Source organism: Lonchura striata, chromosome 11 (assembly GCF_046129695.1).
Source record: "Lonchura striata isolate bLonStr1 chromosome 11, bLonStr1.mat, whole genome shotgun sequence".
Classification (NCBI taxonomy): domain Eukaryota; kingdom Metazoa; phylum Chordata; class Aves; order Passeriformes; family Estrildidae; genus Lonchura; species Lonchura striata.
Genome location: NC_134613.1, coordinates 18,434,121 through 18,452,982, shown reverse-complemented (window position 1 = coordinate 18,452,982; position 18,862 = coordinate 18,434,121). Strand labels below are relative to the sequence as shown.

Below are 18,862 nucleotides of genomic sequence, written 5' to 3'. Positions count from 1 at the left end.
ATCACTCTCTGAAACATCCCTGAAGGAATCTTGTATATTTGGGGGCCCAGTTCCACCTCACCCCCTCATTTTACCAAAGGAGAGCTTGGGCAGTTCTTGTTTTCTCTCTAGCAGCTCCATACTGCAGGCCCTGAAATGGGGCCATGCCTGGCTAAACCAGGTGCTACCAAGTGAAAAAAAGTGGCTTAGGGAGAAAACAGCTTGAATGGAGGTTCAGTTCAAAGTCATGGGTCTGGGGACAGTGAGCTTGGTGTAAAAGGCAGAGGTCAGGAGCTGTGTGGGACCCTCAGGTCCCCCTATGTGCTAGGGTCCCTCCAGCCCTGATCCCATGCCAAGAGTGGCCTCATCTCTGAGGATGGTGACTGACAGCCCAACTTGGTGAGAACTATGAGTGATGGCTCCACCTGATGAGGATGGTGACCAAAGCCCCACCTGGTGAGGATGGTGACCAAAGCCTCACTTGATGAGGATGGTAACTGAAGCCCCACCTGATGAGGATGATGACTGAAGCCCCACCAGATGAGGATGACAGAAGCCTCACCTGATGAGGATGATGACGGATGGAGTCTGCGCCATGGCCCCGATCATGCTGCAGACACACATCACACACAGGAATGTCAGGAAGGCCTCTTCGCACCCAGGGCTGGGGCATTTGCCAGGAACGACGGTGGCGTTTTCGGCAGGGACCGAGGTGAGGCACGAACAGCCACTGAGGTTCTGCAGAGGAGCACAAGGAGTCAGGAAAGGGAGAGCTGTGATCCCCATCGCTGCCCTCTGTAACAGGGCTTGTCAGCAGCAACGCCTAATCCTCTAATGGTCAATTAAATAACTCCTAAGTGCTTGTTGGAGGGGGGTTTGGAAAGAATTTCAGGAGCGTCAGAGCTGATGCATGTTGCCAGCAAGGGAAAGCTGTCCCTTGGCTTGTTTCTTTTCTTCTGCTCCTTTCAAGTCTCTCCCATAAATGTCACGGTGACAAAATTATTACCAAGTCCTTCCTCTTTGGAGGAGAATAAAGAAACAATCTGTGTCTCTGTGACAAGGAAGATTTCCTCCATTATGGTTCTAATTACTTTCTTATTTACCTCCATCCTCTTGGCTGTTGCAATTAAACTGAAGTACATTAAATGCAGGTAAATCTGCAGCCCTGTTCTTGGCTGCAGTTCGGGGCCTGCTTCCAGCACCTCAAACCCTGGGAGGAGCCACCCACGATGGGTGCTGCAGCTGAACTACCACAGCCTGGCAGCACGGATGCTGCTGAACTTCAGTGCACTCCAGGGCTAACAACTGACATCTGGTTCAAAGGGATTTGTGTTGAGCTAAAAGCTCAAGTCAAGCAAGATAAACTTTATCAATATGTGATCAGAAGGAGGGTGGAATGGCTGCATTTTGCTTTGATCTCTCCAGCAAGTGCAGGATGTGAAAAGAAGCTTTGTTTGCCAGTCACAGATTTAAGGATTTACTTTTTTTTTTAATCTTATTTTCCAACTCACCCTCCTGAATTTCTGAGTGGAGAATGTCAGTGCAATTAAGGCACACAATACTACCAAGAAATCCCTTAACGAATACAGAAGGAAACAGTCATTAATGATTCATGGCTTGTCTTCACAAACCCGCGGGGTTTGCAGGTCACATGTTTGTATGAGGAGGAACGTCATAAAATACAACATATTGAAAAGCAGCTCAGTCTCCTCCTCTACCATGTGCCAGCAGAAATTCCTTTGCTTTTTTGCCAAAGGGGTCCCCTTAGGACCATACAACACCACACTTTCTGGTTCACTGCCTCCAAAGGATCAGCAGGGATACTACTCCAACCTTTCTGACACCAATCTCTTTCTTCTGCATAGGAGTCAAATAATTTTTTTCCAATTAAGTGCACAGAGGACAAGAGGGACTGTGGTGCAGAACTCTAGGAGAGCTGGAGCAGACATGCAGGTGCCTTTCCACTGGCAAGCAGCAATTAAAATAACGAATTCCTGTGCTGTGAGTTAGAAGCTGACACCTGAAGGCTCCAGAATGGTGACAATTAGCACCACTGAGGTGGTATTTGCACAGACAACAGGAATTTGTAGCTCCTGGCTCTGACTGCAGTGCATTTTTAGCCACCAGCCCTGTGATCAAAACACATGTAAGTCTGGAAAAGTATACACCTGCATTGAATAACCCTTGGACAAAATTCCCATCACAGCGAACATGCAGAATTGGGAGTTTATTTCCCATGGGTTCTCATCAAGGGACAGAAAGTACCTGTTTTGGGCAGAATGTCCCCCGACTTGTGTGATTTTTTAAAAGGCAGGTCTTACCTTCACTGCCTGAAATATTGTCCCTCAATCTGCTTTTCTGACCACTTTGCTTCAAGGTGATGGCCTGAAGCAGTGTGAGTGGTTTGTACCAACTACCTCAGCTTGATTGGCACTGCACCTCATCCTTACCTGGGAGATCTTTGATCTTTTATTACTGACACAGTATGCAACTCACAGACATCAAACAAGGCAACATCAAAGATGGAGTTATAACTTTGTCCTGTGGAGAGGAAATTTTTTGCTACCTGTGCCAAACTTCTATAGATCCCCTTGTCTACAACCCTACTGCATTCAACCATTTGTTATCAGAACCTTCTGCTGCCCAGCAACCTGCACACCCAGATTTATGTGTGCCTGTGAAGTTACACAGATACAGAGTTTACACCTTTAACAGCATCTTGACTTTGGTGTGATTATCCATGCAAATTACCCATGTTTTTAATTACTCATCTTTTAAGCCCTTGCTGTGATAGGGAAGGGACAAGCTGGTATTTCAATGCAAAGCTGTGAGGTGCCAGCACAGTAACTCCAGGCTGGAATTCATGTGTCTCCAGCCAAAATGCTGAGACAGTCAATGGCATCAAACAAACAAGATGCACAGTCCAACACGTGATATGCAAAGATCACTCCCAGGAATGGCTTGAAAGAAAAGTTCTTGGGGGTGCCAGAGCTCTGCCTACCAGCACTGATATTCCTATGGCTTTTTGGACAAGTGAACCTCTGGAATCAGCTCAGTAAGAGAGAAGGAATGAAAAATAAAAAAATAACTGAGCTACACACTACTTTTAGAAATTGTTCACCGAGGAAAAGTGAAAAGAAGCAGTCAGAAACATAAGATGTAGTAAAGTTAAATAAAGCATTCAGAGAATTTTATGTCCCAGTAAAAAGCAACCCTTGCCTCATCACAAGCACGTAACATTCACAAGACCCTCCAGACAGGTCATTACCTGGATTATGGGTTTAAAACTTGGTTTGGCAATTTGGCTTTGCCTCAAGGCCATTGCATGGCCAAACTGGTCCGTAATTCTTGATAATGCCCTTTCCAGCAGATGCTATTACTTCACCAATTTGTTCAAAATGTTACTGCAAAAAACCCCCACAAAACAAAGACATGAGAAGAACCCCAAGGATGACAACAAAAAAGGCAAAATAAGAAGGAGTGAGTAAGAGAAAGCATGAGGGAGAGTGAGTTTTTTGCTGAGAGGTTTGCTCTTGCAGAGCACAAGGTCAGGCAGCTGCAGACTGAAGGGGCAGAGCTGAATTTTCATTACCATGCTCCTTCCAGAGGAGCCAGAGCTTTGCCCTGCACTGCACAGCGAGATCACTCAACACACCAACACCAGCTGTACCCTTGCTGAAGGCTTGGTGAACTGGTGAGACACGATTCTGTGTGCCTGAAACAAGCTGGTTTCTTCTTAAAATCATCCTGCTGCCATCTCAGGTGTTGACTTACTGGGAGGAGGAAGAAGAGGCCAGGAACACCTTCATGTGTCACACATTGATGTAGCTCCTCGGAGGGCTGCTGAAAGGTCAAAACTGTGGTGTTTCAAAGGGATGCCTGCATCTCTGAGGCTGGAGAGGGAATGGAGGAGACAAGATGTGTCTGCTCAGCAGTTCTCACATGTGCTTTGTCTCCAGGGCAGGAAGGGAGGTTTGGTATTTCTTCAAAGAGGAAGGATGAAGCCATGGAAGGATAATTGCATGTGGTGAGCACTGATGTGTAGGCACAGTCCCTGTGACCAGGCTGACCTCCCACAGACTCCACACAGCAGTGATCACCACGCCTGGCACAGCCCCAGGCAGTGAGCAAGGATGGAGGAATCCCACTAGTCCCTATCCACAGGAGCAGTAGGCACTTATTTTCAGTGTAACCCAGAAGACATTAACATTTCAGCAGCAAAAAGTGAAAAAGCTGGCTTTTAAGATACTGTTAAAAATTCCCCACATCTTCTTTATATAAAGATAGTTTGGTCTTTAAGAGTTTTCTAAGGGAAAAAAACTCTTAGAGAGAACTGAATAAATGCAGAATGTCTTTGGATGGAAACTCTGCTCCCCTGACAACTGCTCTTGCTGCTGCCTCAGAGCAAAGTAAGGAAAGAGAAATAAGCAAGTGGAGCTAAAGGAAAGCTTAAACAAGGGTGAATAAAACCAGGAACTGCTCACAACTATCTAGGAATCAGAATCAGGGAAAGAGCAAGAGGAAAAAGACTAAAAGGGTTGGGCAGGGCGAACATGGGCAAGTGGAGAAGAGGGGGATGAGAAGTGGCAGGATAAAAGAGAAGCTGGTTCCTCAGCTGGTCTGTTCTGGGTTAGGAATATCTTGCAGAGGATGTATTCTGCCACTGGACACCTGTGCAGATCTCCTATCACATTCCTTGCTTCCCTGCTGAGGAGGAAGACCAGGGCAGGAGGTTGTGAGATCCCATCCTACTCCGTGGGTGACCCTGGCAGCTGCTGCTGGAGACAGTGGGCATTTATGGAACAGAGTGAATGACAGGGCTCAGGCCCACCAGAGGTGTGAGATCAGCTTTTGGGAGTGCAGCCACTGCTGGCTGTAGGTGAGCTACCCTACCAGACATGCAGGAACCTGACTCACTTAAGCTCCCAGAACTGTTCCTAGAGGTGAGAGGTCCCCAGGAAAGCCCACTCACCGTGCTGCTGCAGCCAGCAAAGCAGGCAGATAAGTATGTGACCCCGTCTGCCCCACACACTGGAGTGAAGGAATCAGTTTGGCATTCACAGTTGTTATTGCACGGGGAATATGGGTCCAGAGATGAGGTTGGAGTTGAGCTGTAAGACAAAGAGAGAAAGGAATTAATGGACAGTGTGGTATCAGCCAGCTTTTCCAACTGTTGCTCACAAAGGTGCCTTTGAGGGAGGTGGTTAAGGGAAATATATTACAAAAAAGCAGTGGGCAGGCTAGCTGGGTTCCAGCTCTAAGAAATCCAAGCTACAGCCTCTCCTTGGAGACTGAAATGCCATGGCCACTATCTCCCTGCAAAAGAGAATCTAATGCAAGGTTTGGGCTGCCCTGTTACCTCAACAAGAATCCTCAAGGAAACACAAAGAGATGCTGTGGAGATTGCTCTGTGTTTTTATGCAACACTGTAAGCAACTGACAGGCTGATGTTGTCATCTACAGAGCTGCCACTGCCTACAGGAGCACTCAGGAAGAAAATACCAAATAGCTCCCTCCAAGTCCTGTGAGTGTAGGACAAAACAGGGTTATGTGGGCCTCACTTCTCACATTAAAATGAGCCTGCAGCCAAAAACGCTCTCTCTTCACCATATCTGTATTTTCAGGCATCTAAAACCTGGTTCTACAGATTCCCCTCAGGCACTTAAATCAATGTACAGAGCAGAGCATGTCTCTTACTGCCAGGACAAACCAGCCCCAATGCTCCAGAGGTGCTTGTGGGTACAGACTCAGGTCTGTCACCTTTTGATTCAGTTTGACTGAATTTCAGATTTTAATGAAACTCTGTTGTCATCTGCAGGTACTCAACTCTCTCAGTGGTGAGTGGCATGGAAACATCCCAGACTAAGAGCCCATGCAACATTGCCTTCTCTGAGCTTGCTCTATGGCTGGCTGAAGGCCAGCACTGCCCATCGAGGACACTAACATGGATTTATGTTGGTAAAACTCCCTGAAACTCTCTGTGGACACTCACTTGTTTCCATAGGGAACAGTAACCCCTGCCACAGGTCCTGTGTCACACCCCAGGAACAGGAAGGACACGTAGCAAGCTGTGGACACCAGGTTCACCAGCATGGCCATCCGGATGGCTCCCAGAGCAGACAGGCTGAGCTTCTTCACCAAGAGCCCACCCAGGAATATGCCCAGACATGCACACGGGATTGCTGTCATCCCTGCAAGAGAAAAAAACAGTTAGCAAGGTCCAGTGAACTACTGAACAGTATCTACTGAGGCTGTGACAGCGCTGAACTCTTCAGCAGCCAGATCTGTGTGCTGGCAGGAGGAAACCTTGCAATGCCCAACTGCTGGAGTAGCACCAAGCTGGGGTTGCCTAAAAAAAAGAACAGATGCAAACAGGCATGCTGCCTTGCACGGAGGAACCAGGATCTTCTGCCAGTTCTCATCCATGCTGGAGGGAATGCCAGACTTATTGAGCTTGGCCCAGCCTGACCTAAGCAGCAGCAAATAAAGTCAAGAATTTTCCAAAGTGTCTGGAGGCTTTGGATGAACCCTGCTAGCGCGACTCACGGAAGTCAGATCTTCAGAGACTAGGCAGGAACAGCATTTGAAAATATGAAATCTCCCTAAAATAATTTTCTTTTAACTGTGAAATGCAAAATCACTGCCAGAAGTGACTCCCTTTCCAGCACAGACAGAAATTACCACACTATGCTTGTTTGGGATCACTTTTATCCCTTTGCTGCCAGTTACACTCCCCATCTCACCACCTGAACTGTGCTTAGAAGAGAATCCCAGTCCTGGCATTTCTAGACTCCCTTAAACACCATGTGAGAAATCTGATTACAAGTTTGCTTAAACAAGTTGCTGTGAAAAACACAGAGCTATCCAAGTCTCCTTTCCCACTGTCAGCTCAGGAGCAGGATGTGCTCTGGCTCATGGGTGATCCCCTCTTTGCTGGTCACCCAGTTACACTCTCATCATGACTGCCCAGCCAGCTCCCACCAAACAGCTTTCTCCCTTCTCCCACTGGGTCAACAGTGAAGTTACTTTCCTTTGCCAAGCCTTTAATTTTCAGGGAGGATGCAATAGCCATAACTTTGAAACCTCTGGCCTTCTGTCAAAACGTATTAAAATTCACTAGCAAATTCCTGGGTTGCTGGGGGAGCTGACTGCAGGGGATTGTCTCTTTTGGAAAACTAGGCCAAAACCAGAAGATATCAATAAGTTTAACAGGGAAATAAACAACTGTCAGGAGAGCAGCTTGCAAACTCCTTGTTATGATATGAAGATCCACCCATTTCCTGCTGTCCCAGTTTTTGACAGATCACTGCCAGCTGCCCATCTGGCGAGCTGTGGTCGCAGATCATCCAAGATCAACTTGCAGATATCTTAATTGGGTGCTGCTCAGAGAAGGGCTGTCATAAACAAATGGCTGGGCCTGCCTGGGATGAGCAGCAGCAGAAAATAAATGGATATTCTGCCATCAGTGTCCTGACAGGGAACAAATGAACACTGAGAAATGTAGAACGTGAAATCACAGCAGCATAGAATGGTCAGAGAGAAGGGACATTTGAAAGACGACCGAGCTGCACTAACTCAGGTATTGAACTGCTCATTGCAACCTTGTCATTTCCAGGCCAAAGGGAAAGCAGTGACTAACAGGAGACACTGGGTTTCCTAACTCATACTGAGATGGGCTGCAGGACTGTGGGGCTCCAGACCATGAGACAAACAGTTCAATGGCCACACTATCACTTGGAGAGCAACTGCAGTCCTGGGCAACCACACAGTCCATTTCTGCAGCACCCAAGGCTCTCACAGACTCTCCTGTCCTGGGTGTCCCACACTGCTTCCCACACAACAGGCTGGGCCACAGGGGAAGTGCTGGCAGCAGGATGCAGTGAGGGAAGGATGCTGGAGGTCTGCTGTGGGCCCTGCAGCCATGGCACAGCTGAAGGCCAACCCTCTCACTCACAGACACATCCCCACATGGCAGACAAGTCACTTTTTGGGCAGCCTAACCAGCGAGACAGGCAGCAGTAACCAGCCATGCTGAACGCTTTTAAATCCCTTTGGAGGCCAGAGGTTGGTGTCCCCTGTGGTTACTCACCCAGCAGCTGGTTGGCAGAGGAGGTGGTGAGGTTGAACTGCTGCTCCAGGTACTTGCCCAGGAAGGCGGCGAAGCCGGCCACCACGGCGATCTCCATGCAGGCTGCCAGGATGATGCAGGTGAACACGGGGTTGGAGAGCAGGTGCTTCGTCACTTTGGGGATCACTAGAGAGGAAAAAGGGAGAGGAGTTTTTGTACAGACTTTACTTCAGGTGCTGGAGTTGCTTTTCCCCTCTTCTGTAGGGTAAGCTCACTTCACAGCAGGAGAAATTGCCTGTTCTGCACCGACAAGCTGTTTGAAATGGGGGAACACCACAACAAAGTGAAATACCCAAAAGTGTTACTTAAACATTCAAGAACCAAGAGGGTGCAAAAAGAAATAATCTGTGGTTATTTACTCTTACAGATGATTTTGAAAATTGGAAGAATGAGAAAAATTTTCCATATTGCTTTTTGTTTTCCCCACAGAGAAGTCAATCAAAACATGGTGTGCTCTTTTTTCCCATTCTCCTTTCTGTACCTGCTCCCCATGAACAAAGCTGAGCCAGCTGACAGGTGCCATCAGTGCTGTATTCATCATAAATTCTTGCATGCTTTCAGACACAAACTGACCCAGCTCACATCTGGCTTTTCCTTCTCCTGCCATCCAGATTTGATTAATTTTCCTATTCCAAATGGTTCACTAACTGATGGTCACCTTCTTGCAGCACATGTGGGTGCTTTCAGAAAGCTGAAACTCTCAGGCTTAGCCTGGCCCATGGATACCCATGGCACAAGGGTCTCCCTGCCTGGGACAGTTTTGTCACTCTTGTGTTCCCACAACCTAAGGCTTCTCCAGTCAACCAACACCTTCCATGTAGACCCTGCCATCCTTAAGAGGGTGGAAGAGGACGTGCTGAGCTGTTCACTGTGTAGGACACACACATGTGGCTCTGGTTCCATGATCCCTTGGCTCTCCCCTTCCAATCATCCGTGTCTAGAGTCCTCTCTCCTCCAAGCCCATCTCAATTTCCCATAAGAAAACAAGATTTCCCCTACAAAGGAAAATCTGTCTAATGAATCAGATTGCACGTTTTCTACTCCAGCGAGCATTTTAATTATTGTTGAGATAACAAAGCTTGAAGAGGAGAGCATCCCAGTACAGAAGAGAGCCTTGCTTTGTCTCAATACCTGATGACTAATTTCTCCGTGAATTAAATGTGAAAATCATTAAGTTTGAAAATTACCTTGAAGTAGTGTAGTGGAGCCTCAATGGACCCCTATTTGCATTTTGAAAATCCATCCCCCAGATTCCCTGTGGTGTACCAGGGACTGGCAGATGATGTTTCTCTGGTGCTGGCTTATGTCTTCCCCCAGGGATATTTTTGCACTGGCCTCAGCAGAGGATGCACAGCTCTTTGTCAAGACTCTGCTTGGGTGCCCTTGGCTCTTTCTTGGGGACAGCGGAAAAAAGGGTTATAATTGGTTTTGATCTAACCTTTTTGGAAGAGGTCACTTCACAGTTTCTGGTCTCTTTCTATCAGAAACATTTTTCCAAGCTGTACAAAATTTCTGCTTCCTAAAGATTTACTGAACATAATTAAGGTGCAAGAGGCATAGCAATTTTTAGCAGAACAGGTGAAAAAAGAAAAGAAAAAAGGGGGAAAAAATACTGTGTGGGAGGAATGGGGAAGGGGGAATTCAGACACAGATAAATTTCAGAAGCCACCTGCTGCTTCCTTCAGTTCTTTGGTGGCCACCTACAGAATTTCCCTTCCTTGCCAGGAATAATAAAGAAAATGAAAGGGTGGACTTGGCAGTACTGAGCTTGAAAAGCCATATTTAAGGTATTAATGACTGTTGTGCCTCGGGAGTTCAGTTTGTTCAAGATTAATGGATTCCTTGAGATGCAGCTTTGTGCCAATTTAAATCCAAAGACACTAAGGTCTAGCTCTAACTTTATCCAGCAAGCAATAGTGATGACAGCCTGCCTTTTGCAGGAGGAAGCTAAAGATCACGGACATTTATTTCTGAAGCTGGCACCCAACCATCATGCACTACCAAGGTCAAAATCCATCTTCTGCACTTGGAGTGGACAAGAAAAAATTTTCAGAGTTACTGCAGCATCTCACAGCGAAGAGGAACCCATCATAAGTGCCTTGCCTGGCAGTACAGGGCTCCAAGTCACAGCACTTCATCACCTGAAGGGGCTACAGGAGAGCTGGAGAGGGACTTCTGACAAGGGTGTGTAGTGACAGAACAATGGGTAATGGCTTTATACTGAAAGAGGGAGGGATTACATTAGCTATAACGAAGAAATTCTTTACTGTGAGGGTGTGAGACTCTGGAACAGCTTGCCCAGAGAAGCTGTGGATGCCACTGGAAGTGTTCAAGGCCAGGCTGGACGGGGTTTTGAGCAACGTGGTCTAGAGGAAGGTGTCCCTGTCCATGGTGAGGTGTCTGGAACAAGATGATCTTTAAGGTCCCTTCCTACCCCAATATTTCTGTGATTCCACGATCATTGCTTCTCCTTCCTGTGAGCTTTCTGGTACAGATTCTGTCCTCTGCTGAATATCTGACCACTGTCTACTGCAACAGGACTCTGTACCATCAGGCATGTGGGACACAAAACCCAGTGCAAAGAGTGCACAGACAACTCAAGCAGTGTCTAGCAGCCTCCACCATCTCCTCAGCCAGGGCCAGCTCATTCTCTTTCATCTTCTAAGGGAAATAACACGGGGTTCCCTATAGAATTGAATATCCTTTCATCTTGCTACTACCATTTGCTAAGATCAATCATTTGACACTGGCTGCTGCCTCATCTGTCTCAGTTCTTGGGGTGAAATACCTCTGGGAAAAAGGTAAAAAGTCAGCAGCAAAGTTTAAAAATCTCTCAATGGACTAGAGTGACTTGCTTTCAGCTGCATGGCATATGGTGCTGGGTATGGAGTAGGAATGGAAATGCTTGATGGGGGACAGTGATGCCCTGCAGAACACAGCTATGGATGGTGTTTTTCCACTGGAGCCAACCTGTAAGTGTCATGGTAAACGTTACCCTGCACCTTTACGGGCCCAAGGGTTACCTGAACACTTTGGAGCAGCCCTTTGCAGCTACAAAGCTCAAAGGAAGTCCATTTGCCAAGTGGGAAAGTCTTTTAGAGTCCAAAGAGCCTCAAAAATCTACCTGGAGAAGCCCCAAGCTGCAGCAGACACGGCACACAGACAGACTCAGCCTCCCACTCCCACAAGGACGAGCTCATTTGCCATCCTCATCCTGGTGCACCCGATACGCTCCAGAAACAGAGGCAGAAAAGCGATTCCCAGTGCCCTGGCAGGAAGCACTGAGGAGAACACAACACCTCTTTTCACTGCTGAAAAGTAGTGAAAAGTACTATAATCCCCACTCTTCAGACCACCCACGTGCAGTGCGGGTCACAGGGTCATGCACAGGCTGGGAGGGATGGGGTGGATGTCCCGAAGCTCTCCAGTACCCCCCACCAAACCCCTGAATTCCCACCTTTCCCCCCCAAAGCAACAGTGGTGCCAAGGCATCCAAACCCCCTCCCTGTCTCCCTCCGTGGGGCCTCTGTGGATGACAGGCCAGGGGCTTGACAAATGCACACACTTATGTACACCAAGTAGCTTTGATTTGTCACTGCACATCGGGGAGTAGCGGGGATAATTGGCAACCTCATTACACGAGGTTTAACTACTCTCCAGAAACGACAAACTATAATCATCACGTTGGTGCTTGAAATGAATTGTTTGGAACATTACAATCACCAAGGCCCCTGTTTCTGGTTGGAGCACCCTACAGAGACATGTTTTCAATTTGCAGTAAAGATGAAGAACACAGAAAGCAAAGTAATAAATTAGAGGGAGGTTTATAGCCCAGTCCACCTAGGACAGAGTGGTGAGGGAGAGGCAAAATGTAGTATTGAGCCAAAATACAACTTTCTAGTACCCATGTCAGCAGCAAGCCTCAGGTCTGAAGAGAAAACAAAAGGCAAAATCTCCACCTGGCTTGAGGAAAAAGGGATGAAGAAAACAGCACAGGTAGCAAGAATAAAACACATTCTGGAAAGAGGCAGCTCCTGTAGAAGAGAATATGGAGGAAGGCAAGAGGTGATGAATATATCTCAGGCGAGGTTAGTATGCTGAAGTTCCATGTGGCCTTGGCAAAATTATCATAATGAATATGAGGGAAAAGCATGACACATAAATCTAAAAAGTCTTCCTGACAAGATGCAAGCTTCAAGCAGCAGTTACATATTCAAGCATGGAAAGCAGTTCCTTCTAGTCCATCATCTTCCCTGCAGGAACCACCTTTACTTGACTTGAGAGAAGGACACAAACCTCCCCCCACCTGTGACACAGAAGACATGGAAAAGCATTTTCTGGAGACAGGCTCTGCCTGCCTTCATCTGCTGCTCATCTTTGGCCCTGAGGTGTACAGGCTGAAGAGCCTTTCTGAATTTTTAAATGGTGCTGACAAGAAGATGCTGGCTTGGAAACAGCCAGGAAAACCTGACAACAATATCTGCACCCTCATGAAACACCAGCCAAAGAAAACTCAAAGACTGATGGGACCTGATGCCTTTTATGATCGCCACCTTCTCACCTAAGACTTGGACTTCTCAGCAAACCTTTACAGTGTTTGCAGGGGAACAAGACCCAAATCCAAAAGGGCATTAAAGTCTAAGCCTGGGCCAAAGCCTCACTGCTGCAGCTGTGAATGAAGGTATAGATGGAGCCCTCTCCAAAAGCTTGTCACTATCAGTCATGAGAAGTGAGGAGTTAAAAGCCACTCTTGTTAGCCTTTAATCCTGCCCAATCCTATGATCTCCCACTGAGGATTACAGGCTCCCCATGGTCCAGGTCCTCCCTGCACAGCTGGGAGCTTCTGGCCTAGCACTATGCTCCCAGCAAGCACTTTTGGGGAGAGAAATCCCAGATTCAGAGCAGCTCCCTCCCTAGGTACTCAGCAGATTGATACATGGAGCAGGATGGAACTGAACAGAAGACAAGGCAGCTGTCAGCTGTACATCCCAGCTCTCCTACACTCTTGAAAATGAAGCTGGAAAGAAAGCAAAATGCTTCCAAGTCTAGGGAATTTCCAGTTCTGAAATTCATTTAATTCCACAGTGAGTTTTCTTTTAATTCCTCATGAATGAGCTTCTCTTTCCAAACCTGGAGGATTCCATATCAATTTCAATCCTTTTAGGGTTTTAATCTCTCTTGCTAGAGAGAGCGGCAGAACGTAACGAATTTCTGGTTTAAATAATTGCAAAACAGAATGCATTTAGGGCAGAATGTTTCGGAGGTGTTAAAGATCATGCCGAGGAAGCATTCTGGAAACAAATTTCATCAGAACTGGCCACTCAATTCAATGAATGTGACATTTCTGTGTGGAAAAAAGAGAAGGGTTTTAACAAACTATTTCCAAGCACGGCCCTCAGCAGGTGCTGTGCCAGAGGCAGCGAGTGAGAGGGCAGAGGCTGGACAGACTCCAGCACAGGTGTCCTGACAGAGCCGAGCATCTTCTCTGACCCCGAGGAGCAGAGAGGTCCCCGAGGCAGAGCAGAGGTAGGAAAGCAAAGCTGTGTCCCCCAGAAGATCAGGGACTGCCCAACCCATGCCTGAAGTGCTCTCACAGACCACACGGAGAGCACAGGGCTGGAACAACCCTGCCAGGTGGGAGCAAAGAGCAATGGCAGCATTTATTTCAGACTTCTACTGCTGTTAATCCTTCACTCCTCCGTGCTCCCAAATGGATTTGCTTTGCTGAAATGAAATACTAATCAGGCAAAGCGGTGCAGCATTCACGTGCCAGTTTAGCCATGGGAAGCAGCTGCCAGGACTGTCCCAAAGCTTTCCTGCCTGAGCTGCCGTGCCCTTGTGCTGAGCCCCCTGCTGCCTCCACTGCTTTTGATTGCCTCTTCACCTCGTGCTGTTCAAAGGCACCACTTTCATTTTAAGTTTAGAGCTCCTCTTAAGATTGCTTCTTCCTGGTATGAAAATACCCCACAGGAAGAGATGCTGGGGCTTCCCAAAAGCTGGGCCCTCCCTCCTGCTTAGACTTCGACAGAGATGTAAAAGATCAATACTTTGAGCATGTTCCTTTTATATTAGTCCTGGCTATTTTTTTTTTTTTTTTTTTTTTTGCATGCTAAGGCTAGAGAAAGCCAAGGAATCTCTGCCAGCCCTCCATCTCACTGACTTTCAGCAGATCTTGTGGTGTCTGGAGCATCCTCCCACTTGCCAGCCGTGCCATGTCTCTAGCTAACAGACATGACCCAGCTCAGAGCATGTCCCCAGCTGACACTGCCCTGTTCCCTCTCCTACCATGTCCTTTCTCTTGTGGCGGCCACTGCGAGGCTTGGAAAAAAAATGTAAGAAAATATAATAAAGCTCCTTCAGCAGCCAAAAAGGAGATGCAGTTCATCCTCTAAAGATGTGCTGTTGATACAGAGGGTGTTTGCATGATCAGTCCAGAGAAACAGCTCTTCCTCCCCACACTTGCACAAGAGATGGACAATCCACCCCTCCAGGCAGACAACGACTTACAGCAGGGACACCCCTGTCCAGAACCAGCTGCAGAACCAACACTTGCTAAAAATGAGCCAGAGTCATGGCCATACAAACCCAAGGAGCATCTCCAGTCTCAACCCCCTGTACAGGCAAATCCTCTGCTGCTGCCCAGAGAAGCTGTGTTTGTCCCATCCCTGGAGGTGTTCAGAGCCAGAATGGATGGAGCTCTGAACAAGCTGGCCTAGGGAAAGGTGGCCCTGCCCATGCAGGGGGCTGGAACTAGATGGTCTTTAAGGTCCCTTTCAAGTCATGCTGTTTTATGATTCCATGGATTCTGTTCAGCATCACAAATCCATGCAAAATCCAAGGTCATTCCAGGACAGAAGACATGACTATGCATGCACATATGTATTTTTAACCTCTGTATATAGTTAAGAGCCTTTTATACCCTAGGAAAAAGCCTAAACAGTCTTAACTTTCTCCAAAGGAGAATCAGAAAATAGATTAGGGAGACTGAGAGCTGCCATAAAGAAATGCATACAGGTATTTCAGCTGCTACCAAAGTAATGGACACCCACAGAAAGGTTAAACCATCACCTGAAACACTGCTCATTAGGAATGATGAGATGTGTTTGCCTCACTTCAGCAACGTGACTCTTGACCACATTCCGACCATGACAACAGTGCCAAGGGATTTGAAAGATGTCAGCTACCAACACCGTGTCGCCTGTGACAGCCTCAAAGGAATAACTAAAAAGGTCATTCCTTGTCTTATTTCATGTGATGTAAATTTTATTTCAAAGTCCATCTCCAAAGAGGCTCCTCGAATACTGACGGATCTGAAATGGGGTTACCCAGTGAGAGGGCTAACGTGGAGGCCTGTGGTGCCTCCTGATGTAATCAATACTTGAAGCATATGGATGTGGCAGTTTAATTTCTCTACTTCAATGAGCAACAGATGCTCAGTGAACCCCCCATGGCCTCCCTGTGTGCAAGATGCTCAGCACCATTCTCAGGCTGAACTGTTGCCCCTCCATGAAGCAGGGATACATCATATTCTTTCATTTTTCTATATAAAAACCTGCAAGCATTTCCAGTGCCCACTCCAAAAGCTCAGTAGCCAGAAGCAGACACTCTGATGTGTACACCACAAAAGCCACAGAACTATTATATAATGGGAAAAGACCTAATCAAGAGAAATCTTTGCAACAAGGATGAAGAAATGAGTTTTAGTGACTGAGTTTCAAACAATTTATCCCTTTACCTTCCTTCTGAATTTCCTTATCAAGTCAAATTTTCACATCTTTGACCTTCCCTTAATGAACAACCACATCTAGTATTCAAGGCATTTTTATATATTTAGACAACACTTTTTTCCCCAAAGTCTGTTTTTCCATCTCACTCGCACTCCATTCAACTCCCAATTAAGGTGACTGCACAGAGAGTTAAGTGATTTTGTCCTCATTTATCTAAATGCATCAGGCAGTAATGAAACCTGCTCTGCCACAGCAACAGGGAGTGGGAAGCAGCCACCAGAGCTACAGAAACACCCTCTCAGATGAAGGATTTTCCAGTACAGCCTAAAGAAAGGACATCTGCCCACATTCTCCCACGAAATGCTGGATCCTCAGCTGACTTTAATTAGAGTCACCTCCATTTCCATCACTGCAGGACATGATGTGAAGCTTTCTCTCTAATTTGCTACAAATCATGCTGTGCCCTGCCATTTTGCTGTTATTCTCGGCTGGCATCTCTCTCTTCCCATTTCAGTTTAAGAGCTGTGGTGATGCCCAGCACTCACTGCTTTGTATCTGGGATTGCACTAAGCTGAAGCTCAGGTGCTGGGAGCTCCCAATTTCTTTTAAGTGCCCTTGCTGGCTCGCTCTGCGTTTCAGGAGGCAGAGGGGAACAGGATGGTAGACTGGAGAGAAGTTCACCAATTGCTCTGGCAGCTGTGCTCCTTTTCATATTTTTTAACAACTCTACAGGACTATCATGCAGCTTAAATAAAAACAACACAGAGCTTTCAAGTGGAATGAAATCTCTCTTTCAGATGCGGGCAATGCCGGAGGTAATTAAACAGCAGCTAAGGACTGAAACTCGAGGCTAGCGATTTTTTGGGTGGGTTTTTCGGGGGTCTTTTGGCGGGACCTGCTGCCCAGCCTCACCTCGCAGCTGCTGGAAGCAGGTGGTGCCGCTGTCCCCGTCCAGCGGGTGCCGCAGGACCCCGTTGCTGGGCTTGGGCCGCTCGTAGTCCCTGTCGGGGAGCATGGCCTGCTCGCTCTCCCCGGCGCGCTCCGGCCGCGGCGGCAGCGACTGCGGGAAGCCGAACATGGGCAGCGACGAGAAGAAGAGTAAGGCACCGCAGAGCAGGAAGCCTCCCCACCACGCTCCGATCCAGCGAGGGTCGTCCGGGGTTATGTCCAGCTTACCTGCGGGGGGAACAAACACGAGTCAGCGGCTCAGCCACGGGGAGGGAAGGCAGCGGTGGGAAGGATCCCATGGGCTGCAAGGTGGTTGTTGGGGGCTCTGTTGGCAAGGGAGGGGCACGGGACACAACGTGGGATATCGCCAGCCAGGGGACTACATATAAATCAGGAACGAGACAGGACTGCTGAGGAACACATCCTCCAGCATCAGTCTCATTACATGGTTAGGGCAATGGGAAGGCGCCAGCAGCTCACATCCCCATCAGCAGAACAAGAACTTAATGTTGCAACTTAGTTTAACAGCTTTTTGACCAATCACACAAAGCAAAAGGATATTGACAGTAGTTCTATCCAACCACTATAAGCACAGGTACCTTTGGTTAAAACAATGCTCGCTAATTTCAAATGCAATACCTGCTTTTAAGACTTAAGCTACAATGCTCCATTATTAAGCTTAGAACTTCTTAATATCTTGCCAGATACACTTTTCTATAATTTAGGGAGTTATTCTAGACAAACATGAATACACAGACCATTGTTCTATTTTTCCTTACTCTTCTACTTATAATTTTTCTGCTGACAAATCTTATGTCTACTGCTTAGCTCTAATCACACTTCTGCTGTTTCTGAGGCTTGCCTTTTGCAACTTGCCCAAAACCCTCTGCTTTTAAGGATTCTCACAGTGGGAGCCCACAGTGAAGCCCACAGCTGTAGCATGTGAGCCACCAGTGCACATCCTCTGCATCTGAGGGATCCTTAGGAGCAGCTCCCACCCTGTAGTCAGAGTTTCTCCCTCCTGTTTTTGGCCGTGCCAGCTCTAGGAAGCTGCTGTACACCAGTGTCCCCTGTGCTGGCACTGAGGTTTTGGGCATCCCTGTCCAAGTGTGTCACACTCACCTGACACCCACTGGCACAGACCTGCACAGAAAAGGACACTGCACCTCCAACCCGGCTTACTACCCTGTTTTCCCAGGAGCTCAGTGCTCCCTGTGCTTTGAATTCACAGCTCTTTTCAGCAAAAGAGAGGATTGGTATTTGGGCTTTAGGGGGCACCTGTGACTGGAGGGTGAAATAGTCCTAAATATTGGAAAAGAAACCCACACACAGCATCAAATGGGCTCAGGAAAGTACAGAAGTAATCAGAAAGGGAAGAAAATCAAAATAGCAAAATAAAAGGCTAGAGTATTCTGTAGGCCATCACTCAGCATAAGTAAGGCCAAGGAAGGATCTGGAGTCAGTTTGAGGAAATACAAATAAAGAGCAGCAGAGGAAAAACTTTTCCTAACAGCTGCCTTGCTGCCACAGCCACAAGGGTGCCCAGCATGGAGCTGATTCTTGGGGGAGACCCACATCCACATGGCTGGAATAACAAGCTCTTCTGTTCATGGTGACTGTCTGGTTACTGCCACTCTGAAAAATCTGTCTCAAGTGAGGCAATCAAGTTGTCTCTCAAGCTGAGACAGAAGGAAACTCTTTTCTCCTTAGGGAAAATAACACGTAGCTCTCAAACAGAGATAAAGTTTGAAAAATAGTGCTGTGGAGGGACTGGATTCTTCTGCTGTTATTTCATCCTGCCTGAAGTGTATTTTTTTCAGGTTTTTGGGAACACAACAGCAGGAAGAGTCAGGCAAATCCGAGTTTTCTTCATATTCCCTTCCTAAAATAGCTGCTGGGTGGCGGGCAGTGCAGCAGAATGCCCTGGCATCCCACACCTGCCCGAAACAGGGAGCAGGACAAGGCTCAACCCCCTGGAGCTTGTTCTCCTTATGCCACCTCGAGTTCCAAGGCAGAGCCAGCTGCGAAGTGGAAACTCTTTCCCATACAAAAGCAAACAGAGGCCATGACAGCAAACAGA

At 47.3% G+C, this 18,862-nt stretch overlaps 1 protein-coding gene across 1 annotated transcript in view; it reads right to left on the bottom strand.

The window, feature by feature from the left end:
• SLCO3A1 (solute carrier organic anion transporter family member 3A1) overlaps positions 1-18,862 on the bottom strand; it is a 130,891-nt gene that overhangs the window by 9,203 nt on the left and 102,826 nt on the right. Inside the window, exons 4-8 of the mRNA XM_077785924.1 lie at positions 16,747-17,010; positions 8,069-8,233; positions 5,972-6,170; positions 4,952-5,090; positions 542-717 (exon numbers count right to left, since the gene is read on the bottom strand). Coding sequence (XP_077642050.1) covers positions 542-717; positions 4,952-5,090; positions 5,972-6,170; positions 8,069-8,233; positions 16,747-17,010 — 943 coding nt within the window. The remainder of the gene's footprint in view (positions 1-541; positions 718-4,951; positions 5,091-5,971; positions 6,171-8,068; positions 8,234-16,746; positions 17,011-18,862) is intronic.